A 24,195-nucleotide genomic window follows, 5' to 3' on the forward strand; every position below is an offset into this window, starting at 1 on the left:
ACCAAGTAACTCCTATTATAATAACGAAGTAACCCTAGTTACACGGTGTAATCAACCAGCCACATATAAGATGTTGTGAGTTTACAAGCTTTGGTTGACCTTGGATTTAATGAAATAAGAGTAATTCCAATGGTTGTAGCTAGGGACTTGCTTGTAATTTAAAATTATTCTTAGCTACTAGCTTGACCATTGGAGGTAGAAATTGCAATTAGTTTTGCCAAGCTAACATGCTTGAAAAAATACTTGCCAAAATTGAATAAATAAAATCAATAAAAATAAGCTATTTAACTAATTAATTGAGGTCATTTGAAAAACAAGCTAATAACTAGCCATTAGAATTCTAAGTAGCTATTGACAATTAACTTAAAAATGTGGCATGGCAAACTAACTTAACAATTAGCTTGCGATTAGAATTGCTATAAGTTTCCCCAGTGGTCTTTAAAAAAATAAATCAATAAATAAATAAAACTTAAACTAATCATTCCTCAATAAAATCAAATCGACATTCTCTCTCCTCCCTCTACGCCACCCTGACCACCCCTTTTCCCTCTCTTCTCTGACAACCACCATATTTTCTCTCCCCTCCTTTATAACTACCAACACCGCGGATCTCATTGCCCCTCCTCAGAGGTCTTTTTGGGTTTGATTGTGGGTGGTTTAGTGGTGGGTTTCGGGGTTGTTTTGTGTTGGGTTTTAGGGTTTCGGCGGTTTTAGGTGGTTTTGGTTGGATTTCGGTGGTTTTTTGGTGGGTTCTGGGTTTCGGCGGTTTTGGTTGGATTTCGGTGGTTTCGTGGTGGGTTTGTCGGGGTCGTTTGTGGTAGGTTCTGGGTTTCGGCCGTGGCTTGTAGTGTTGGGTTTCTGGGGTTTGTTTTGTGGAAGTTGCAATTTATTTATTTATTTATTTATTTATTTATTATACTCCCTCCGTCTCCAAATGATAGTCTCTAATGACCTATTTTTAGTCCCAAATTGATAGTCCCATTTGCTTTTTTCAAGTACCATTAATATCAATTTTTTATCAATATTCTCTCTAATTACAACAATATTTGTGCAAATTTATCTTTCCTATATAAATTTTGTTTTTCAATGTACTATTATTACTTTCTCTCTCTACTATTTTACATATCCAATGTAAATTTATCTTTCCAATGTAATTTATTACTTTTATTTAAGTTTCTTAATTTCCGTAATTTTTACCAATAAGGACTATCAAAAGGGGACGGAAGGAGTACTACGTAATTATAATAATCTCATACAGTAACGGAGGTACAGAGTTGTATAATGGTGTTTTAAAAAACAAGTGAACCTAGTCGTAAATACATACTCTTGGTGTACATACCTTTGTCCTTTTAGCGTGATTTGTTTCCCAATAGTGATATACCTCGACCCTCACCAGTCACCACCAACCTTGTTCTCTCTCATTCAACCAATTTCAAAACACCATCTAAAATTCCCACAAATTGACAATGACACCAACTAATCCAATTCAAGAACAAAGCAATGATCAACATTCTTTGAATTCGAATCTCTCTCCTCCAAATTCATCTTCGGCTGTTGTTCTTGGCGGCACTTTCGACCGTTTGCACGATGGTCACCGCCTTTTTCTCAAGGTTCTATCTTTTTTTTATTCCTGAGTTTTCATCTTCAATTTATTATCTAATTTTAGTAATTTAATTTTTTTGAGTTGTGGGGTTGGGTTCAACTTAAAATTGGTCAATTGGGATTATTTGCTATTTTTGGTCTTAAATGACCTGCTGTTTTCGGATATTTTGACAATTAGTTTCTGGGATAAGTTATGTATTTTTACCTTGTTATTGCCTGTTTAGGAATTTGTTTGGTTCATGAATTTGATCTACAATTTGTAGACCTTGATCTGCAGTGCTACTGTACCAGGATAATTTAGTAAGAGTTTACTTTTCTTCCAAGATTATCATGTGACAGCATTATTGCTACAAATGCATGAATCATTTTATAAGCTTGACAAAGTTTAAGTAAATTATTGTTATACCTAGTAATTAAACTTGACATATTTGAACTTTTGAACAAGCAATGAAAAGCACAAGCACAACAACTGATATTGATCATTTAGAGGTGGGAATGAAACAAATAAGCAATTTGTAACTATATCAATATTTTAATTAGCAAGAAAACATACTATTATTGTCAATAGAAACAGTTAGATTGAATTATGCAAGCAAAGATAAAGTAATTGAACAGATAAAGTAACAAAAACAACAGCATCGATAACAAATTATCGTATTGGGAAGAAAGCGGAGTGACAAGAACCTCCTTATGGTCATTTTATGTGTAAACTCTTGTTACTGGGGATATTACTTAGATAAGATAACCACCTCTTTTGCTTTGTTGTTTCTGCATATTCTGTATTTAGATGACATACATGTTTCTGATTGATTTGACTTGGATGCTGAAACATTCCTGACAGAGCATTGTTAATTTAGGCTGCAGCTGATCTTGCTAGAGATTGCGTTGTGATTGGAGTTTGTGATGGCCCTATGCTGGCTAAAAAGCAGGTGAACCCCTCCACCCGAACCCCCCTGATCCCGACATGTATATGCCTTTTTCATTTTTCTTGTTACTTGGTCATCTGTGAGGAAAAATGTTTATGCATCTGAAAATATTTTCATTAATTTCTTTTTGCTGCCTCATATATTAAGTTTACCATCTGGAAAACCACTGTAAGTTTAGTATCTTGAAAACCAAAGTTTACTTGCCATAATGAGGAGATATCAGATAACATGATTGTCTTTGTAATTGATGAAGGGAGCAATAACAAACAAGAATTACCAAGTGTCCTGTCTTTTTTATTAGCTTGTCAAATCTTAATGTTTCCATCAGACTAATTTTAATTAATGACCGTATATTGTGCAGTAGGCAAATGAAATGAAAGTTGCAGAAATGGAATTTGAATTATCCATGTTTTTTACTATTTTTTTTACTGATATTTTCTATCCATTATTGAAATTTTTGCAGTATGCAGAATTGATAGAACCTATCGAGAAAAGGATGCAAAACGTGCAAGATTATATTAAGGTGCACATTTTGTAATCATCAAGTACAAAGGCTCATATTTCTTTGAAATTATCTGCATAACCTCTGTGGCATCATGCTAATACTGTTGCTACTTAATTTCTGCAAAACTAATGTATACAACATATAATTGCTTGAAACAACGAAAGAACTAGTAGCTTGATAACATTTTGAAACATAAAATTGCTTGAAACAAAGAAAGAAGTAGTAGCTTGATAATATTTTGAAATTCAATCTTGTTTTGATAGAACTTATGAGTCTTTTTTGGCCGTAGAAGTCCATCTGGCTTTGTTTTGTATCTTTGGTTCTTTGCATATGAGCACACAATCTCCATTTCTTCACATTATTAATCGGAATTATCTTTTTTTGTGTGTTCTCTTTTCTGCAGTCCATCAAACCAGAGCTCGCTGTTCAAGTGGAACCCATTGTAGATCCTTATGGTCCTTCTATTACTGATGAAAATTTGGAGGCCATTGTAGTCAGGTATGTTATGTAGAGCATTTTATAAATAAATTTTAGGGATTGTACTTGCTAGCAGCCTAGCAGTCTTTTTTATTCTTAAGCGCAGCCCTTTATTCCACTGATTTCCACAATTCCACATATCCCTTTGTTATGACAGCTTTTGGGCTGTTCTGATTCTTGTTGTGCTCTTTTCCTCTGGCACATACTTCATGTGAAGTATCTAGTAGGAGTAATACATTTTTTGGTATTTGTCATTACCTTAGTATTGTAATGGGAAGGTTTACTCTGCATTGAAGCTGCTGAAATTGCTCGTCTTCTGCTGGATTCTGATAAGGATATCTTTGTGCCATCAGTGTTGACTTCATGATCTTGATTAAAACATAATTTATATGATTGTCAGTCACGATCCACACCTGACTGATTTATGCTTCTGCTTTCCTGGCAGTAAGGAGACGTATGCCGGAGGATTGTCAGTCAATCGAAAGAGAGCTGAGAAGGGACTGTCAGAACTAAAGGTCTGATCATTAACTTGCAAACATTTTCTAATTTTAGTTCTGTAAGTTGAGCCTTGTAAAAAAAAAAAAAGTTGCTTCCATATTCTTGTGTTGGTCTGAAGCTCGCATTATACTAATTGCAGATTGAAGTTGTAGATTTAGTATCTGATGCAACAAGTGATAATAAGCTGAGTTCGACAACCTTGAGAAAGCTTGAGGCAGAGAAATTAGGAATTCAACAAGAAGCCTGAAATTTCTTCCTTTGGATTCGGAATCGCCATAGTGAAAGATATACCCCATATAGGCATATACACATCATAACACATGTACAAGAAATTTGCATACATGATATCTCATAATTAACATTTGTGTGACAATTTGTGTTGTGGTTATCCATTGTTACATTTTTGTTAGAGTTTTCATGGTTTCAATTCATAATTAGACATTGAATATATGCATTGTACAATAAAATTTACCTTGAAAATTTTTTAACCAGTTTTCTAGCTACATTTATAACCTTTCATAACACGAGTAATGAAAAAAATTCATCACCAATGAAATAATACGCTAAGATATTATTTCAGTTGTTAATTTGTTATACTAGTTGTGTTACACATACACCTGCCTCCCAATACACAATCCAATATATTTAATACTATGTATAAATTACAACAAATAAAATATTTATTAATATTACACATTTTTTTTGAGTTATAAAATAAGTGTATTACAAATTATATTTACTATTTTAATTTACATAATTATTTTTTATATAAAATAGTATATAATTTTGCTTTATACAATATATAGATATGGGTGTGAGGTGGGGATGAGGCAGGTATAAAGTGGGGAGGGTGGGGATGAGGCAAGTAACATAGTGGAGCGGGGCGAGGATGGGATGGGGCGGGTACAATGTAAAATTCACCCTCGCCCCATCAACCATGGAGGGTATGATTTTTATCCCCATTCCCACCCCACCACCCACCAAACAAGGACCCATCCCCGCCCCACAGGGGGGGGATGGGGCGGGTCAAGTCACTGACATCCCTAGTCATAAACGTCCGTGGTAGGCCGAGTTTACGAAATCACTACAAGTTGTGAACGGGTAAAATGACCGTTTAAGAGCATATTGGATGGTTCCATCGACCCAATTAGACTCTCGATGGTATTAGGGACCATAGTAAACATCTCGGCAATTTTTTTCCGGGCGAAAAAGGTCATAAAATTACAAAACTGAAGGCTATAATCCACGCTTTTTGAGGAAATTTTGAGGTTTCAGGACACGGTGGCGAAAAGTATAGAGACCCTAGGGGATACATCTCGGGGTCATATAATGCCGTTTGAAACCATATATGATTATTGTATATTGTCATAAACGTCCGTGGTAGGCTTGAGTTTACGAAATCACCACAAGTTACGAACGGGTAAAATTACCGTTTATGAGCATATTGGATGGTTGCACCCACCCAAATAGACTCCCGGAGTGTATTAGGGTCCATGGTAAGTATCTCGGCAATTTTTATTTCCGGGCGAAAAAAGGTCATAAAATTACAAAATTGAAGGATATAAACCACGCTTTTTGAGGAAATTTTGAGGTTTCGGGGCCCGGTGGTGAAAAGTCTTGAAATCCTAGTGGATTAATCTCCGGGTTATTTAATGTCGTTTGAAACCATAAATGATCATTATATGTTGCCATAAACGTCCCTGGTAGGCTTGAGTTTACGAAATCACCACAATTTGCGAACGGGTAAAATGACCGTTTATGGGCATATTGGATGGTTGCACCCATCCAAATAGACTCCCGGGGTGGATTAGGGTCCATGGTAAGCATCTCGACAATTTTTATTTTCGGGCGAAAAAAGGTCATAAAATTACAAAATTGAAGGCTATAATCCATTCTTTTTGAGTAGATTTGGAGGTTTTGGGGTTCGGTGGCGAAAATTTTGGATACCCTAAGGGATAAATCTCGTGGGTCATATAATGCTGTTTGAAACCATATATGATCAATTTATATTGTCATAAACGTCCGTGTTAGGCTTGAGTTTACGAAATAACTACAAGTTGCGAACGGGTAAAATAACCGTTTAAGGGCATATTGGATGGTTCCACCGACCCAATTGGACTCCTAGATGGTATTAGGGACCATGGTAAACATCTCGGCAATTTTTATTTCCGGACAAAAAAAGGTCATAAATTTACAAAATTGAAGGCTATATAATCCACGCTTTTTGAGGAAATTTTGAGGTTTCTGAGCCTGTTGGCAAAAGGTATTGAGACCCTAGGGGATAAATCTCAGAGTCATATTATGCCGTTTGAAACCATATATGATCATTATATGTTGTCAAAAACGTCCATGGTAGGCTTGAGTTTACGAAATCACCACAAGTTGCGACAGGTAAAATGACCGTTAATGGCATATTGGATGGTTCCACCGACCTAATTGGACGCACGGAGGGTATTAGGGACCATAGTAAAAATTTCGGCAATTTTTATTTCCGGGCAAAAAAAGGTCAAAAAATTTAAAAATTGAAGGCTATAATCCACGCTTTTTGAGGAAATTTTGAAGTTACGAGGTCCAGTGGCGAAAAGTATAGAAACCCTAGGAGATACATCTCAGGGTCATATAATGCCGTTTGAAACCATATATGATCATTATATGTTGTCATAAACGTTCGTGGTAGGCTTGAGTTTAAGAAATCACTATTAGTGGCGAACGGGTAAAATGACCGTTTATGGGCATGTTGGAGGTTGCACCCACCCAAATAGGTTCCCGGGGTGGATTAGAGTCCATGGTAAGCATTTCGGCAATTTTTATTTTCGGGTGAACAAAGGTCACAAAATTACAAAATTGAAGGCTATAATTCATGGTTTTTGAGTAAATTTGTAGGTTTTCGGGCCCGGTGGCAAAAATTTCTTGAGACCCTAAAGGATAAATCTCGGGGTCATATAATGTCGTTTGAAACCATATATGATCAATTTATATTGTCATAAACGTCCGTGTTAGGCTTGAGTTTACGAAATAACTACAAGTTGCGAACGGGTAAAATGACCGTTTTAAGGGAATAATGGATGGTTCCACCGACCCAATTGGATTCCCGGAGGGTGTTAGGGACTATGGTAAACCTCTCGTCAATTTTTATTTCCAGGCAAAAAAAGTGAAAAATTTACAAAATTGAAGGCTATAATCCACGCTTTTTGAGAAAATTTTAAGGTTTTGGGGGCTCGGTAGCGAAAAGTCTTAAGACCCTTAGGGATACATCTCGGGGTCATATAATGCCGTTTGAAACCATATATGATCATTATATGTGTCATAAACGTTCGTGGTAGGCTTGAGTTTACAAAATCACTACAAGTTGCGAACGGGTAAAATGACTGTTTAAGGGTACATTGGATGGTTACAACGATCCAATTGGACTTCCGGAGGGTATTAGGGACCATAGTATACATGTCGGCAATTTTTATTTTCGGGCGAAAAAAGGTTAAAAATTTACATAATTGAAGGCTATAATCCATGTTTTTTGAGGAAATTTTGAGGTTTCGGGGCCCGTTGGCAAAAAGTCTTCAAACCTTAGGAGATAGATCTCATGTTCATATTATGCCGTTTGAAACCATACATGATCATTATTTGTTGTCATAAACGTTTGTGGTATGCTTGAGTTTACGAAATCATCACAAGTTGCAAACGGGTAAAATGACCATTTAAAGGCATATTGGATGGTTGCATCCACCCAAATAGACTCTCGGGGTGTATTAGGGTCCATGGTAATCATCTCGACAATTTTTATTTTCGGGCGAAAAAAGTCTTAAAATTACAAAATTGAAAGCTGTAATCCATGCTTTTTGAGTAAATTAGGAGGTTTTGGGGCCCGGTGGCGAACATTCCTGAGACCCTAAGCGATAAATCTTGGGGTCATATAATTCTGTTTGAAACCATATATGATCAGTGTATATTGTCATAAACGTCCGGGTAGGCTTGAGTTTACGAAATCACTACAAGATGCGAACGAGTAAAATCACAGCTTAAGACATATTGGATGCTTTCACTGACCCAATTGGACTCCCGGAGGGTGTTAGGGACCATTGTAAAACATCTTGATAATTTTTCTTTTTGGGTGAAAAAGGTCATAAAATTACAAAATTGAACGCTATCCATGCTTTTTGAGTAAATTTGGAGGTTTCGGGCCCAGTGGCGAAAACTCTTGAGACCTTAAGGGATACATCTCGGGGTCATATAATGCTGTTTGAAACCATATATGATCATTGTATATTGTCACAAACATCCGTGGTAGGCTTGAGTTTACGAAATCACAACAAGTTGCGAACGGGTAAAATGATTGTTTATGGGCATATTGGATGGTTTTACCGACTCAATTGGACTTCTAGAGGGTATTAGGGACCATAGTAAACATCTCGGCAATTTTTATTTCCGAACGAAAAAAGGTAAAAAAAAAAATTACAAAATTGAAGGCTATAATCCACGCTTTTTGAGGAAATTTTGCGGTTTCGGGGCCCGGTGTTGAGAAGTCCTGAGACCCTAGGTGATAAATCTCGGGGTCACATAATGCTGTTTGAAACCATATATGATCATTATATATTGTCAAAAACGTCCGTGGTAGGCTTGAGTTTACGAAATTGGTGCAATTATGTTGCAAACGGTAAATTGACCGTTTAAGGGCATATTACACCCACTCAGGGTATATTAGGGTCCATGGTAAGTATCTCGGCAACTTTTATTTTCGGGCAAAAAAATGTCATAAAATTACAAAATAATTGTAGGCTATAATCCATGAATTTTGAGTAAATTTAAAGGTTTCGGGGCCCGGTGGCGAAAATTCTTGAGAACGTAAGGGATACATCTCGGGGTCATATAATGCCGTTTGAAAACATTTATGATCATTGTATATTGTCATAAATAGGGATGTCAATGGGGCAGGTTGGGGCGGATGTTGGCCTTCCCATCCCCACCATCCTTGTCCCCATCCTCGTGACAATCTAAAATTCATCCTCACCCCCACCCCGGCGGGTATAATTCCAAAACCATCCCGACTCAATCCCCACTTGGATATCTACCCCCTTTAATTCCCACCTAAGACTCGCCTAATCCCTACCTAAGACACTTGTATATGAGACTAGAGTCATAATAAACCCAAAAAAAAAAAAAAAAAATAAAAGGATTAATTTTTTTTTGTTTTTTTACTAGTAATTTCTTTAAATTTTGGTACCCTTGGTCTAAATTTTTTAGGTGTTTGTCGTTTTAATCTATGTTACCATCAAACGTCATCGTTTAAACAACGCTCAAGCGGTTATGAAAATGTTAACGGGTGACTATTTAAAATTCAAAAAATCCCCTCCCAAAAACCAACCAACTCCCTCATTAACAGCTTCTTTCTCCATTTCTCCTTCACCAAAATTTCACTTCAAAACCCTTTTTATCTTTCCTCTTCTTATCATCTCATTCATCTTTGAACAACAAAACATCCCCAATTTTGTTGAGAGAGAAAGAATTTAGTGAGAAAAAAAAAAACCCCCCTTTTTTCTTCTTGAAGAACACATTAATAAAAAAACGTTCTTCTTCAATCTTCAGCAAGGTAATCACATATTTCTTTCAAATTAGTCGTTGATTATGAATTCATTATTGAAATTATTATTTGGGTATTTAATAAATTTCTGTAATTTTCTACAATTAAGTTGCTATTTTGCATATTACGTTGATTATTGAGGTTAATCAGAATCTTGGTTTAATTTTATGAAATTTGTCATTTTGTTTTTGTTATGTATTCTTAATCAAGAATTTGAATAAATTTTAGTAACCCCATTTGAGTTTGATTTTGTTTATTTCGTAATCCCAAAATTATGCTCTGTTTTTCCTTTAATTTGATGAATTTTGTTGAATTCTGATAATTCTGTGTTAAATTGGCAGGTCTATTTTCAGAAATTGTTTCAAAAATGAATGATTTGATGACGAAATCGTTCTTAAGTTATGTTGATTTGAAGAAGCAAATTCAAACAGACGTTGAAACAGAGCTTTCTGATGCAGAAACATGGAAGGAATTAAACCCAATTGATCAAGAAAATCTCTCTGTTTTCTTCAAAGAAATCGATTTAATCAAATCCCAAATGGAGGAAATCAGTAATCTTCTTCATGAACTTGAGTCTCTCCATCAAGAATCCAAGACCACTCACAGTACTAAACTCCTCCGAGGGTTTCGAGATCGAATGGATTCCGACACCATTGCCATTCTTCGAAAGGTTAAGTCTCTCAAGTCCCGCCTCGAGTCCCTCGACAACTCGAATGTAAGAAATCGAACTGTATCAGTCTCGTTTCGTGAAGGAAGCACTGTGGATCGCACTAGGGTAGCAGTGACTAATGGGTTGAGGATCAAATTCAAGGACATGATATTTGATTTTACAGGGTTAAGGGAAACAATCATGAATGATCATAGGGATGATCTAAGGAGGAAGTACTATAATGCTACAGGAGAGGCACCAAGTGAAGAAACTGTGGAGAAACTGCTGTCTGGCAGTCTGAAAATCGAGGTTTTCGAGGGGCGAGTGGGAGGAGCAGACATTGAGGAAAAGGAAAGATATGAGGTTGTGAAGGATATACAAAGGAGCTTGAATAAACTGCATCAAGTATTTCTCGATATGGCGGTTTTGATCGAGAAACAAGGGGAACAAATCAATGACATTGAGCAGAATGTGGTGAATGCAGGAGAATATATCAGTGGAGGGACAAACAGTCTGTACTATGCTAAGCAGATGAAGAAGAAAAACAGGAATTGGGTGCATTGGGTTTGGGCTGTAGGATTCATCATCTTGTTGGTGTGTTTCATCTCCTTAATTGCTCTGAGATAGGAATAAATCATGTGTTTAGGTTGATTTGGGTTTAGATTTGCTTATGTAAATGCAGTTTATGGGGGTTTTTTGAGCTTTTCTGAGCTCTTTTAGTTGGCTACTGACCTAATCTGTCAATTCTTTTAATTCATTAGATACAAGATTTCCATGATATAGCACTAATAAAAGTATATTTCTTGCGTTTAGTTCTTCGCGTGTTTCTGATTATTGAACTTCATTATGTCAACTCAATCATTTTCCGAAGTTTTGCCCTATTATAACGTGAATTGTAGCCTTTATACGTCATGTACTAATGTACCACATATTGAGAACCAAAATCTGGTACTGGAGTATGAAGTTGAATAACAATCAGTCTCACAGTAGTTGTTAAGGAATTGCTTCAGCATAAACAATAAGTCTCAGAGTGACAGTATATAAATTTGGAATTGCTAGATTGTCCATTGAACAGTAATATGTTACAACAAGTCAAGTAGATACAAAATATTTATGGAAGATTGCTGAGCAATATACAAAATTTATTTTGATTATTCAAATGACAAGCTGCCAACTCCATGAAGAGTATTTCTAAGATGTTGACAAGGGAAACACGGGCCTATTCCTTAAATGTGATGCCGCAAAAATCATCTCAAGCAACACTAAGTTGCTGTGTTGCTGTCCAAGATTGCTCAGGCTGTAACTGGACTTCTGTAATCTGCATGACAGAATGATCCATAAGCAAAGATTTGAGTATAATAAGGGCTTTAAAACTCTTTGAAATGATCTAGTAGCAAAAAGGTAGATCCTTTTTATCAGGAATTGACTCAACAAACAATTTTAGAGTTCATAATTTCATATGATGAATGAAAATAGTTACCCTACAGAGAGAAGCATAAAGCTCAGATATGTCATCCTGATGTTTACATTTACAATAATTAAGAATTTACCTTGGCATTCTCAACACAAACGAAATCTTTGTAACTAGCTTCCATCTGCAGATGTGGATTCCACAAGACCGCATCTGACCAACTGCATAGATTTAACAAGGTGTGAGGAATGATGAACTCAGGAAGTTGAGTCTGAACAGATGAACTGAGAAATAAGAGTGTACTTGGTATTCTAGACTGATATTTTGTCCCCCAAGCCATTTTCGAGGAGCAATTCATTTGGTGCATCAAGATATACACAGTCCACAAATCCAGGAAATGTGACTACATCCCTGAAATGTCAATTCAGGAGTCAATAGACGACATGACTAAGATGCAAAGCACAATCTAAAGCTTTTCTGGGACATTCTCTAAGTGAAGATTTTCTCCACTTTCACATAAGTAAAGACCTATTTAGCACTGTAAGTTATTGTTCATTTCTACAACACCTCTGTCAGAGAAAAATACTGCATTCCTTGTATGTTCCAATAAAAAGCTGTTATGCAAATTATATTATTTGATTATGATACATACCTCTCCTCTGTACCCTCTTGAGGATTTTTAGGATCTAATTCTTTGCTGAGTGTTTTGCAACCCTTCAGACCTGTAACCGCCACCCCATTGATCAAAGCCTGCAAAGTAACCAAGGCAGTTCTGAATTCCTGAGGAAGTTCCTCATTTTCACTCCAGAGCAAGTTGAAAGGCCGGAGGACATATGATTGGAAAATATGAAAAATAGCTTTTTGATGATTAGTACTAGGGGGTACTAACATGTTAGTAATTTATGATCATCATCTTTTATTTAAAAGCATTCTATCCAGAACACTTTACAGCATTTAAAAGGCTCAAAATATACATAGAATATAGATTACTCTTACAGATTATCCACTCTCAAGCTTCCATTGAGGAAAGGTCAAACTTGACTAATAACTTTATTGTTCAACAATGATGCACGGGTACGCCAGTTGAGTGCCGTATCCCGTACCCGAAACGTATCGGGGACGGGTACAGTACGGGTACGCCTGGGATACGTCCCCAATCCGTCCCCATCAAAAGTGGTACACCAAGTCATTTTGGGGATGGTTAGGGTGATGAGCGGAAACGTTTCGGGTACGGAAAAACCCTATCTTTGCCGTTTCCATGAAGCCCAGCCCATTTTTCTTAAAAAAAAAAAAAAATCAGTACAAAACTTACGATTTCCCCCAATTCTCACAAACCCTAAATTGTTCGAACTCTGAGCTTTCTCTTCCAACTGTCCGATTTAATTGAAGGCAGCGACCGGAGACCCATCCGCGACAGTCGTCACTGGCACCGGCGAGGCAGCGACCCTTCTACGCCATGTAAGTGTTTCTCTCTTCTTTTCCCCTTTCTTCATGTTCGATCTGTGACCTTCGGCTGTTGGTGTTTTGTTTCCTTTTTTTTAAATTTTTTTATTTGCATGTGGTTGTTGATATTTTAGTGGACTGTAGTGATAACATTAATTGAGAATGTCAGTAGGTGACTTTTTTTTTTGTTTTATTTTGCAGTTGAATGGAGTCTCATAATATTGATAGTAGTAGTGGCAATTGAATGGACCTCTCTCTTGATGAGCCGGATCTGGAAAGAAATTTGATCGTTGGAGATTGAATTTACCTCTTTTATTTATGTTTTTAAGACATTAAATTCCGTAGTATTTCTTCTATGTTTTTTTTTTTTTTTTGTATTTCTTCTAAGTTGTGTTGAGTGGATTAATTTTTTTTTTTATGGATTTATATTTTGCCGTATCCGAGCCGTACCCGTTTTTTGAAAATTTGATTTTGCCGTATCCAGTCCCCGTACCCGTACCCGTTTTTGTCCCCGTATCCGTATCAGTGCAACTTAGTTGTTCAAAATGTTAGCAGGATACTCACCCGGAAGTACGTATGCAAAGCAGTGCTAAAAGAAAAGGCCTTTTTGTCTGTATTAGTGACAGTTAACTCTGTTGAAAGGCTGTTGGAATCCAAAATGATCTGAAACATTCAAGAGAAACACAAATATTAAGCTAGTCTTGAATTCACAGCATCGAGGGTAACTTTTACTCTAAAATAGGTACAAGCATTATTTAAATGGAAGTATGATTGACACATGATATAAAAAAGAGATCTAAAATAGGAAAAGGAATAGAAATTTCTAATATCCTTGATTCATTTTGTTATTCTTTCTTTCACCTAATACAAAACAAAGCAATGCAGCTAACCTTATACAAAGCTTGGAAGCTGTAATCCCACATTGCCCGGCTGTAAGGACTGTCCTTCAGTTCTAAAGTCAGAACAGGTTTTCCTTCGACGCTTTCAGAATCAACAACCGACCAGTTCATATTCCTTGCAAAACCATGCTGCAGAATGATAAATAAAAGCAGCATAATGAAAATGTTTGTAGATGGTAGAACAAAACAAAAGCAGCTACAACAACAAAGATGAATTCTTAATTATTCATAATTCTTCGATTAACAACCTACAAGTTCTAGTCCATATCATGTGAGGATGACTAGCAAAATGCAGAAAAAGGCATAACATAACTCCTTCCATCCCATAAATAGAGGGAAAATCACTATTTAGACAATCCCAAGCTATTAGGCTACATTCTAATTTATTTCTATCAAACACCAGAAGTTTGGTTCACACAGAAAGCATTTTCATTTCTTAGTCCATCACCCTATCAACCCAAAATTTCAAATGTTATAATATCATACAATAAATTAACATCAAAATCAGTACTTAAATCTATGCTTTCAGAATGGAATGGTGAAAAGCATTGCAGAAGCAGTAACAATCATACCTGCTGTATTTTCCCAGGTTTAAACTGAGGAAAACAATGTAGGATTCCTCCACTACCATGGAACATCACAGAGATTATATCAGTAATCATACAATATACATAACAAAGTACTCCATATTTAACCATTCAAAGACTCCCGCTTTCAAAAAAAAAAAAATAACCATTCAAAGACTCCCAAATAACCGGGCCGAGGCGGGTTAGAAGAGAGAAACCTGATGGGTTTCTGGCCATTGAACACAGCATCAGGCCTGACAAAAAGAAGGTCTTTGCCATTTGGAATTCTCCATGAAGTCACACAACCTCCAAACAAGTATACTTCAGCCTCACTGCCTTCAACCCCATACATCAAACAATCATATTATTACTGATACAGTACTAATATACTGCCACACTACCAAAAACTATAAAAGGGTTTTGTATAAAGTTCGGAATTAATAACAAAATCACGCGTAGATCAGTGTTATTGATATTAGTGGACCTACCATTAGGAGAAGTGAGAACAACCTTGGGAAGATTACCCAATCCTTCAGTAAGCTTAACTCCTTGAGTGGAAATAGCTGCTCCATCAACACTTGCTGATACTCTCATACTCACAGTTGAAAATCTTTACCAAAATGCAAATCCAAATAAATTAGTACTCCATTATACATCAATTCAAAACTTTTTCAGCTGATTCAATCAATTAATCAGACCATTTATTTGATTTTATTGAATGATAAGAACCATTAAGAGAAAGTTAAGAGGATTACCTATTGTAATTGGGACTATGGAGCTTGAGATTGGTAAGAGATGGTAATGAAGCTGCCATTGAAATTGATGCCATTTTCGATAAAAGAATTAGGCCCTGTTCTTTTGAGCTTCTGGGCAGAGCAGAGCAGAGCAGATTTCAGCAGAGCAGAGCAAAGCAGAGCAGAGCAGAGCAGATTGAAGCAGAGCAGAGCAGAGCAGAGCAAAGCAGAGCCGAGCAGAGCAGATTTCATTAATATTAATATTATTATTATTACTAATATTATTATAATTACTAATATTATTATTACTATTATTATTATTATTATTATTATTATTATTATTATTATTATTATTATTATTATTTTTACTATTATTATTATTATTATTACTACTACAATTATTATTATTACTACTGCTGCTGCTGCTACTACTACTACTATTATAATCATTAAATTTTATTATTAAATATTAATTATAATTAATAATATTTATATTATTAAATATTAATTATATTATTATTATTAATATTATTATTATCAAATATTAATTATGTTATTATTAATATTATTATTATTAAATATTAATTATATTATTATTAATATTATTATTATTAAATATTAATATTTAATAATAATATTATTATTAAATATTATATATTATTATTAAATATTAATTATATATTATTATTATTAAATATTAATTATATATTATTATTATTATTAAATATTAATTATATATTATTATTATTAAATATTTATTCTTATTATTATTAAATATTATTTATATATTATTATTATTAAATATTATTATCCTTAGATCTGTACAGTCTCAAACAATTGCTAATGCTAACAAACTACCCGACAAAAACAATTGGTAACTTCAAGATTCCTAGAAAACAAATTCCAACTTGAGATGACGAACTGCTTCACCCCGAAGCCGAATATGCTTTCCCATATTATATTGCTTCACCGCAAAATCTAAAACACTGTGCGCTCTCCGATTCGTGAAGCCCTTATCCCCAATTTCCTTCAACCTGGATCCAGCTCCTGTTGCAATTTGGCAATTCAAATTGCCCCTAAATCTTAATACTCTAACGTCGTCTGTTTCTCCGTTATTCGTCAAACAGGTTGACCTTCTCATTGATAACGACCGCTTACCACCTCATATAACATACGTGATCAAATATTTTTAACGTGGCATTTTTAACTCTATTACCGTAATACCCCCATATTACTGATGGAAATGTCCAAAATACCCCGTTTTATTTGCGAGTTTTGTTTATCAAATATATAAACTTGTATTTTGCGCATATGAATCGCTGGATATTAATTGAGTAAAATTATTATTGGAAACTTGAGAAAATAATACTCTACAGAGCACTAATGGTCCATAGGAAAATTGATGCAATTCCATACCAAAATCTAAACTTGTATGGAGTAGCTCCAAGTCTTTTATAGTTAGTTGTCACGTACAATATTTAATGACTTTCAAGAAATAATCAAAATTCACATTTATTCACAATATACATACGGAAATTAAAGAATTGTTAGCTAAGATTGTTGAGGATGTTTGAATTTATGCTTAATTATAAGTTATAATCAACATATGAGATATGAGACAACAAAGTATGTTATTTTCACATTGAGTTAGTAAACGTTGTGGAACAAGAACGAGTGAACAACTAACTATATAGAAATAAAAGAAAAATCATATCCAAACGTTTTTTGCTGATGAAAATCTGTATTACACATGAGAATATGCTACAAATTACAATTTTCGTTAATGATGCTCATCAAACAATGCAATAATTTTTCCTCAAAAGTTCAAATCTCAACCACCCCGCAACTCTTACAAGTTACAACCAGGTTCAATTAAAAATAAAGAAGGCAACTTTCATGGTTGTATACTTGATAGTTATTAGCATTTTGGAAGATCCTTAGGTGGAGGTAATACAGAGTACTCGGGTCCGGGTCCATCTTCAACCACGAACGCGATCTTTAATCCCCAACCCGTATGAAGCTCCAAATGACAATGCATGAACCATACTCCTGCAACCATAATCAATGAATTATTAGCAAATATTGTGTAGCACCTCAAAATATCTACAAAGTACAAGTAATGTATATGTGCAATGTTAAAGTTGTACTCTAACACACCCTAGCTAGTCAATGTCACGTATTATTTATGTACACCATAACAAGTCGTGCACGTAGATGTTACATAAACTTTATCATAAGGCATTTGATAATGTTAGTATTAAATTACCTGGGTTATCGGCTCTGAATCTGATAGCGGTCCAACCTCCGGTAGGAACTCCTACAGTATTCCTCTCAGGAGGATCAACCAAGTTAAATTTAGCCGGGTCCTTAGTGGGATCAAAGTTACCAACCCCAGTACCGACCACAAAAAAGTTGTAGCCATGAAGATGGAAAGGATGAGACTCTACGGAAAGCAAATTGGTATCCTGCAAAACAAGCTCAACCGTGGAGTTGAAAGCAATCTTGCTAAGCCGCGGCATTGTTGATTGGACCGTCCTAAGGTTAGCTGTCAATGGAGCTCCAGTGTAGTTAAAAGGTTTAGGAGGCTTGTCCGGGAAGTCAGTCTTATACACCCCGGACATGTTGAAGTAATGAGCTTGTAATAGCGCGGTTTTTGGCATGACAAAGGTGATATTGTTCAATGAGGCCGTGAAACGAGTTCCATTTACACAAGTAGGGCATGGGTTTGCCCCTAATCCAATCGTAAAGAACAATTTTCGGTCAACTTTCAAAGGTACCTTGGCAGGAAATTGAGGGGTGTTTAGGCTCCTAAGCTTCCTGTTGTAGGATAGCGCGTATGAAGTGTCATTTGGTGAGGGAAGTTGAGGTAAGGAAGGGATGATGGTGTTTGGGACACCTTTGTATTGAAAAATCGCGGTGGCTGTCTTGTTGTCTACTGGGATGGGTACGTCCATGAAGGTTCTAGTGGCCATAAAGTAACGGTTAGGGGGTTGATCTGCTCGGACCAACACGTTAGTGGTTTGGCCTGGAGCAATGAGGATGGAATTAGTGTCGAATGGTTTAACATAGACCGCGTCTATTTCTACCACAGTCATGGAATGGCCTGCTATGCCAAAGAATAGCTCGTCGTTGAGTGCAGCATTGATGATCCGAAGGAGGTATGTCTTTCCTTGTTCAACCTCCATTGCATAAGTATCTACACAAAAAAAACAAAATTAAAGGAAAAGATTAGTGTCATCAGGAAAATTAATGTTCTGTATTTAGCAAAGCCTAATCTAGTAACATGTAATAGTGTTATGTAAGAAGTGTTACGTTTCTCCGAGCAAGGGAACAAGGGTCCTGGTTTTCCATTGATAGTGTGAGCATCAGACATGTTCGGCGGCAAACCAAGTTGATTGCCTTGTTTAACAAGCGTCTCAACATCAGTGTTCCACCATTCCCCTGCACAAGTGCACAACCACTCAACAAATCAACAAAATGCACGAAAATATTAATGATTAATTAGAAGTGTTATTTGAGTATTTACTTTACCTAAAACAATGTTTTCTTCCAAGTGAGGTTGAGGAAAGGGGTATGAAGTCCCTTCTTTTGGCATAATGACAATGGCACCATAAACTGTCGCCCTTAGCCACGAAATATGTGCGTGCCACCATAGTGTTCCTCTTTGTCCTGTAACGTTGAAGTCATAGACATAGCTATTCCCCGTCTGAATTGGACATTGTGTTACGTATGCTGGTCCGTCAGCCCAACCATTTCTATATTGTTTTAGTCCGTGCCTACAAATTTTGTCCAACGAAAACATTATTCTTTCAAATATAGCAAATTAAAGACACGAAGATTAAAGTAAATTAAAATCATCTAAGGTTTATAATAGAGTATATAATTGGCTGATTAATAAAAGATTGAGTTATAGAAAATATCTCACCAATGGATAGACATGTTATATTGTGCATGATTGGTAACGTTAATCACAACTCTATCCCCTTCTCTAGCATAAATAGTTGGTCCAGGATACATTCCATTCACGGTTACTATAGGCTTTGCATGGCATAGCCTGCTTACATTCGTCACTTGTATCTGAAAACAATACAATCATATGTTAAAATCTGATAATAAATCATGCATGCATCTTATGTAGTACATGCAATTTAATTTAATTTAAAACTACCACTAATTAAGTAAGCTTTATGAATTAAGAAAGAGGTGAGACGTTTATAAACTCACGTCAAATTGGTAGTTCTTCACAGCTGCTTCTGATGGGAGAAAGAATGTAGCTAGGAAAATGAAAATGAGACATTTGTAAGCATGGTGAAAATTGCTCGAGCTCGAGGCCGCCATCTTTATGGAGCTTAAAAGCTCCTTGATATTTTGTTAGGAATGTGAGAAATAGAGAGATCAGATGATGTTGGTGAGAAAGGTGAAGGAATGATTGTAATATATAGATGTAAATATATTTACATATGTAATACGTTATACGTATGTAGGGTGGTAGAACAAATAAATCAGTTAGTTGTAAATTATACAGAAAATGACTTGCATTGTATTGGCAGGTGATTGACTGACTTAGAGGCTGAGACAACATGAACCCTAACTCAAGTTTTTCCTATAATAGATATATGTCAAATTTATGCTTTTATTTAATTTACAATAGTATATTTGAAGGTAAAAAAATTAATACGAACAAATAAAAAAATCATATATTAAAAGTAAAATGATCGAGAGAAACTAAGGGCCAACCTACCTTACTTTTGGTCCCTTAGAACTTAGGCTTTAAGAAGAAGGGATATTTAGCTTGTTATTTTGTTAATGTTGACAATACCATTGGCTAAAAAGTTTACTTATGTGATACAGTATAAGATTATTTACATTCACTAATATTTCTGTAATGAAAGCTCCTTCTGACCAATTGTAAGCAACTTTTTAAAGTGTACTGTACCAGCTACATTATTCAAGCACTCAAATATTATACATAGAAATGGTGGGTTATAGGATGTTATAGGTTTCATACTTGGACAATAAATAAAAATGTCAATATCAATGGCTTAGAGTTTCTTTTACTTAACTTTCTATCGACATTATATCAAAAGATGTCCTACTACAAAATACTCGTATAAGGAGTCTAAGTAGATAGGAGCTCGAATCAACCTTGTAGAAAAAGAATTGATTGTTAAAAAGTACACAATGTGAACCTATAATTTTTGTTCTCCTTTTGTGATTAGTAATTAGTTTAGACATATCTTATGCTTTAGAGTTTAGACAACTATGTATAAGGTTTGAAGTTTATTGCTCCTTATCTTAGGATCATTCTCCAAAAGGAAATAATTAGATTAGTTGGAAATGAAGGAAGTTCTCCTTATTTGTTTGTATGTTGTGTTTTTGAAGTGTGGTCAATGACATAACTTTAAGTTTTAAGTTGCAGAACCTCTTAATTTATTAAAAATTTTCAAAAATAAAAGCTTTGCAAAAATAGAATTCTTAACAAGATTGAAGTTTAAATTTTCTAAAATTGGAATATTCATCGAATTTTTAATGTAACTTTTTTTTTTTTTTTTTTAAGCATAATATGCTAGGTATGGGTTTGGATAATGTATGGCCTATAAATCCTCAGAAAATGTACAGACTCACGTGTAATAAATTTTAGCCCACACACAGTTTGGTAGGCCCAAAAATCATACTTGATTTTGTTGGTTAGTTGCAAAAGTTCTTAGCCCATTTGCCTTACACTTTTCTGCCATACCGCCACCTTGCATAGTTGCATCTTGCATGTCATTCCAATTCCAATCATTTTAAGAAGTAATAACAACTAGGATTGTAGGAGTATAACACAATTGGGCTAAAGGACTATTCATTTAGTCCATTTGAGATATGATTGAGGTTAGTGTACGATGTGTTACATGTTTAAATTCTATACACTTATTTATAATTTGTATTGTCCTTTTAGCTCATTAGTGATTTTTTGTATTAGGTACAAAATAAGGGTCCTTCAGTCAAGGCCCATCCGAAACAACTAATTGTAAAATAAAATAAGAATTTTACTCTCATATACAATGCAAATTGCAAAAAGGGAAGTATGAAGTATTTATAATTCTATGTAAATTGTGTATATAATAACAAAGAATGTATATAGGTATTTACTTTTCATGGACGGTACATATATATGAGTATTATAAAAGAATTTTACACAGTTACATAATATAAAGTTGACTAATCCTACAACAACTAGCCATACATGCGAACATTCGATCGTGGATATCTTTATTGTTTTGACTTCTGCTGCATAAATATATTGATACACATACGTGGACTTGAAATTATACATATAGCCTTTTTTTGCCTCTTCAAAACTTCCTCTGACACTCTTGTACAAATCTTTCCGGAAAAAGTAAAGAATACCAAAAATGTCGAGGCAATTCTTTAAGGAAAAGTTATAAATAATGAATATATAACGTGACATATCAATTATTAACAATTTATCATAGAGTATAAATATTGATCACCTCATATATATTATGATGAGATAGTCCAGATCATTTTCATGTTTGTGATAAAAACATTATGGGAAGACAAGATTTACTAACCACCTACTACTTCACTTCAACTAATCCATCTGTATGACTCTATATAGAGAGTTTGGTTGGATTTGGGGCTCTATATATGGTTGGTATTTTCTAAGCAATTGGATTTTAACATTGCATGTGGGCGTCATCCCATCTTAGTCCTTCTTTGCCCCTTTTTTGTTGCATCTTGGCACAGATTACCTAATCAACGGGGCCTACTCGTTTTCCGGTACTTCCTCCCTTCCCGATAAACTTATTTAAACTACTTATTCTGTTTTTATAAGCTCTTCTTATTTAAACGGTGATTGTCTTATTTAAAAATAAAAAATCAAAATAAGAAAAACTACTTATAAAAGTTTTTCATGTCTTGTTAAGACATGAAAAACTTTTACAGCCGGAAAGATTACCTACCTACCTCTTGTGCCGTACTACATACTAATAGAATTTTTTTGGTGCTATCATATTATTTAAAAAAAAAATACAATTAGAAAAAATCATGTAAATTATAAAACATCAAACTTATTAAAGCTATTGCATAAATTTAATAAGAGTGCTTATAGATTTTCATAATTGTCAAAAGTTCATCCAAAGTCTTTACTAATTGTGTCTTTTTAATGAGAAAAGAGTAGTAATAATGAATTTGTGTATATAAAAATTGACAAAAATAAAACCTCTTTAGTAAAAATCATTCGGTAGATAAGAGGGAATACATGCTTTAAAAAAGACGTTATGACTTTTTTTTCTACTTTATTTACATTTCTCTTACCTTTTGATGATAGACCCTATAAAAGTTAAGTATGCAATTTGGTTTAATCATGATCATTTAATCAAAAATTTTATTACAAACACTAGCATGTCTATCATTTATTTTTCTTTTTCTTTTTTAAAAAAAAAACCACATTTTTTAAGTCAATAAACCTACTCAGTAGTACTACTCATGTATTAAATGAAAGTCAAATAAAAATTTAATATTCTATTGCAGAAAAAATAAATCAAATTTTATCAATGTCAAATAAAAAGAGGTTATAAATCAACCAATTTAAATAAGGAAATGACCAAAAAAAAAAAAAAGGGGTGGGGGGGGGGGGAGTTGGATTGAATGCATTCACACCCATGGGGGGGGGGGGGTGGATTGAATGCATTCACACCCATGCTAATACTGTAGAGACTGTAGACAATGGACAAACTCAATGCCTTAAAAGCAAATCTGACCGTTACTTTTGTCATGATTTGTAATCATATATATAACACCAATACTCTTATTCTCTTAAGCCACCTTACTTTTCTAACGAGGACTTGGTCTAACAATCAGGATTGATGGCATCTATACAATAAATTACTAATACAAGTTAAAATCTTAACCTTCGTACTTATTATTTCCTACATTATATCTCGTATATAGCAACCAAGTATCAGCATAAATGAACATATATCCCATATAAACTAGGATAAAAAAATCAAGTTAAGATACTTCATAATAAGGTATTAGTGAAATCATCAATGTAATGCATTTAATTTAACTCCTTAAAAGAAAAGAAATACGGAGTACTTCGTGAAAACAACCGTTATATATCCTATAAGGCGCTCAATCAGCAAACACATAAACTAGTCAAGTACACTACTCTAGTTATCTAGCATGACTCAATGACTGTATGTCACACATACATATATAAAACGGATAAGCCTTTTTCAATCCATTTTTTTAGGGGGTTGTTATTCGACGCCCGCAAATTACTCAAATCGCCCGCAAATTATGAATGAATTTACGTTATTACCCCCAATCTCTAACTTAACCTCTTTCTCTCTCCTCACTTAAAATCACCACCACCACCACCCAACACCACCACCGCCACTGCCACCAACGTAAAACAACATCCACCACTTTAAATCACCACCACCACCGCTTTATTTTTTTTCGCCGGAAAAGTAGACAAACCGTCCTGTCTAGGCGGTTCAACCATGGTCAAACAGCCTAGGGAAAACGGTTTGACCGTGGTCAAACCGCCCAGGCTAGGCGGTTCGACCGTGGTCAAACCGCCCAGGCTAGGCGGTTCAACCATGGTCAAACCGTATTGCCTAGGCGGTTTGACCGTGGTCAAACCGCCAAAAAAAAAACGGTTTGACCACGGTCAAACCGCCTAGGCAATACGGTTTGACCATGGTTGAACCGCCTAGCCTGGGCGGTTTGACCACGGTCAAACCGTATTGCCTGAGCGGTTTGACCATGGTCAAATCGCTTTTTTAGGGCGGTTGGAGCATTTTCCGGCAAAAAAAAATTATTTAGTCATCCGCAGTGGAGATGCGACATTTGGGGGGTGGTTATTGGGCGGCGGTGGACTGTGGTGGGGGTGGT

The 24,195-nt window shown here is 35.2% G+C and overlaps 4 protein-coding genes across 4 annotated transcripts; 2 read left to right on the forward strand and 2 right to left on the reverse strand.

Annotated features, from left to right (window-relative positions):
- Positions 1 to 494: 494 nt before the first annotated feature.
- On the forward strand, positions 495 to 4,419 carry COAD (4-phosphopantetheine adenylyltransferase). The gene is made up of 6 exons (XM_081657211.1): positions 495 to 1,610; positions 2,460 to 2,531; positions 2,992 to 3,051; positions 3,437 to 3,531; positions 3,956 to 4,025; positions 4,148 to 4,419. The coding sequence occupies exons 1-6, from the start codon at positions 1,467 to 1,469 to the stop codon at positions 4,253 to 4,255; spliced, it is 549 nt and encodes a 182-aa protein (XP_081513337.1). The 5' UTR covers positions 495 to 1,466; the 3' UTR covers positions 4,256 to 4,419.
- Positions 4,420 to 9,943: 5,524 nt separating this feature from the next.
- Positions 9,944 to 11,028, forward strand: SYP112 (syntaxin of plants 112). The gene has a single exon (XM_081657210.1). It carries the CDS (start codon positions 9,951 to 9,953, stop codon positions 10,857 to 10,859), a length of 909 nt encoding a protein of 302 aa, XP_081513336.1. The 5' UTR covers positions 9,944 to 9,950; the 3' UTR covers positions 10,860 to 11,028.
- A 365-nt stretch (positions 11,029 to 11,393) lies between these two features.
- LOC145601423 (putative glucose-6-phosphate 1-epimerase) lies at positions 11,394 to 15,395 on the reverse strand. Its single transcript, XM_081657440.1, has 10 exons — positions 15,307 to 15,395; positions 15,040 to 15,161; positions 14,770 to 14,887; positions 14,558 to 14,609; positions 13,977 to 14,114; positions 13,651 to 13,749; positions 12,296 to 12,393; positions 11,947 to 12,054; positions 11,783 to 11,864; positions 11,394 to 11,550 (listed from the first exon to the last, which is right to left on the reverse strand). The coding sequence occupies exons 1-8, from the start codon at positions 15,378 to 15,380 to the stop codon at positions 11,955 to 11,957; spliced, it is 801 nt and encodes a 266-aa protein (XP_081513566.1). The 5' UTR covers positions 15,381 to 15,395; the 3' UTR covers positions 11,394 to 11,550; positions 11,783 to 11,864; positions 11,947 to 11,954.
- A 1,601-nt stretch (positions 15,396 to 16,996) lies between these two features.
- Positions 16,997 to 19,687, reverse strand: LOC145603148 (laccase-11-like). The gene is made up of 6 exons (XM_081659277.1): positions 19,510 to 19,687; positions 19,211 to 19,362; positions 18,817 to 19,061; positions 18,598 to 18,726; positions 17,552 to 18,481; positions 16,997 to 17,334 (listed from the first exon to the last, which is right to left on the reverse strand). Exons 1-6 carry the CDS (start codon positions 19,621 to 19,623, stop codon positions 17,204 to 17,206), a joined length of 1,701 nt encoding a protein of 566 aa, XP_081515403.1. The 5' UTR covers positions 19,624 to 19,687; the 3' UTR covers positions 16,997 to 17,203.
- Positions 19,688 to 24,195: the final 4,508 nt, after the last annotated feature.

This window comes from Chenopodium album, chromosome 21 (assembly GCF_948465745.1).
Source record: "Chenopodium album chromosome 21, dcCheAlbu1.1, whole genome shotgun sequence".
Lineage (NCBI taxonomy): Eukaryota > Viridiplantae > Streptophyta > Magnoliopsida > Caryophyllales > Amaranthaceae > Chenopodium > Chenopodium album.

Coding starts and splice junctions, on each gene's coding strand:
- COAD (XM_081657211.1), top strand. CDS start 1,467: ATGACACCAACTAATCCAATTCAAGAACAAAGCAATGATCAACATTCT. Junction 3,052..3,436: donor ACGTGCAAGATTATATTAAG/GTGCACATTTTG, acceptor TCTTTTCTGCAG/TCCATCAAACCAGAGCTCGC. Junction 3,532..3,955: donor TTGGAGGCCATTGTAGTCAG/GTATGTTATGTA, acceptor CTTTCCTGGCAG/TAAGGAGACGTATGCCGGAG.
- SYP112 (XM_081657210.1), top strand. CDS start 9,951: ATGAATGATTTGATGACGAAATCGTTCTTAAGTTATGTTGATTTGAAG.
- LOC145601423 (XM_081657440.1), bottom strand. CDS start 15,380: ATGGCATCAATTTCAATGGCAGCTTCATTACCATCTCTTACCAATCTC. Junction 14,888..15,039: donor TGTTCTCACTTCTCCTAATG/GTAGGTCCACTA, acceptor ATGGGGTTGAAG/GCAGTGAGGCTGAAGTATAC. Junction 14,115..14,557: donor AACCTGGGAAAATACAGCAG/GTATGATTGTTA, acceptor ATCATTCTGCAG/CATGGTTTTGCAAGGAATAT.
- LOC145603148 (XM_081659277.1), bottom strand. CDS start 19,623: ATGGCGGCCTCGAGCTCGAGCAATTTTCACCATGCTTACAAATGTCTC. Junction 19,363..19,509: donor TGAAGAACTACCAATTTGAC/GTGAGTTTATAA, acceptor TATTGTTTTCAG/ATACAAGTGACGAATGTAAG. Junction 18,482..18,597: donor GTTCCCTTGCTCGGAGAAAC/GTAACACTTCTT, acceptor TTTTTTGTGTAG/ATACTTATGCAATGGAGGTT.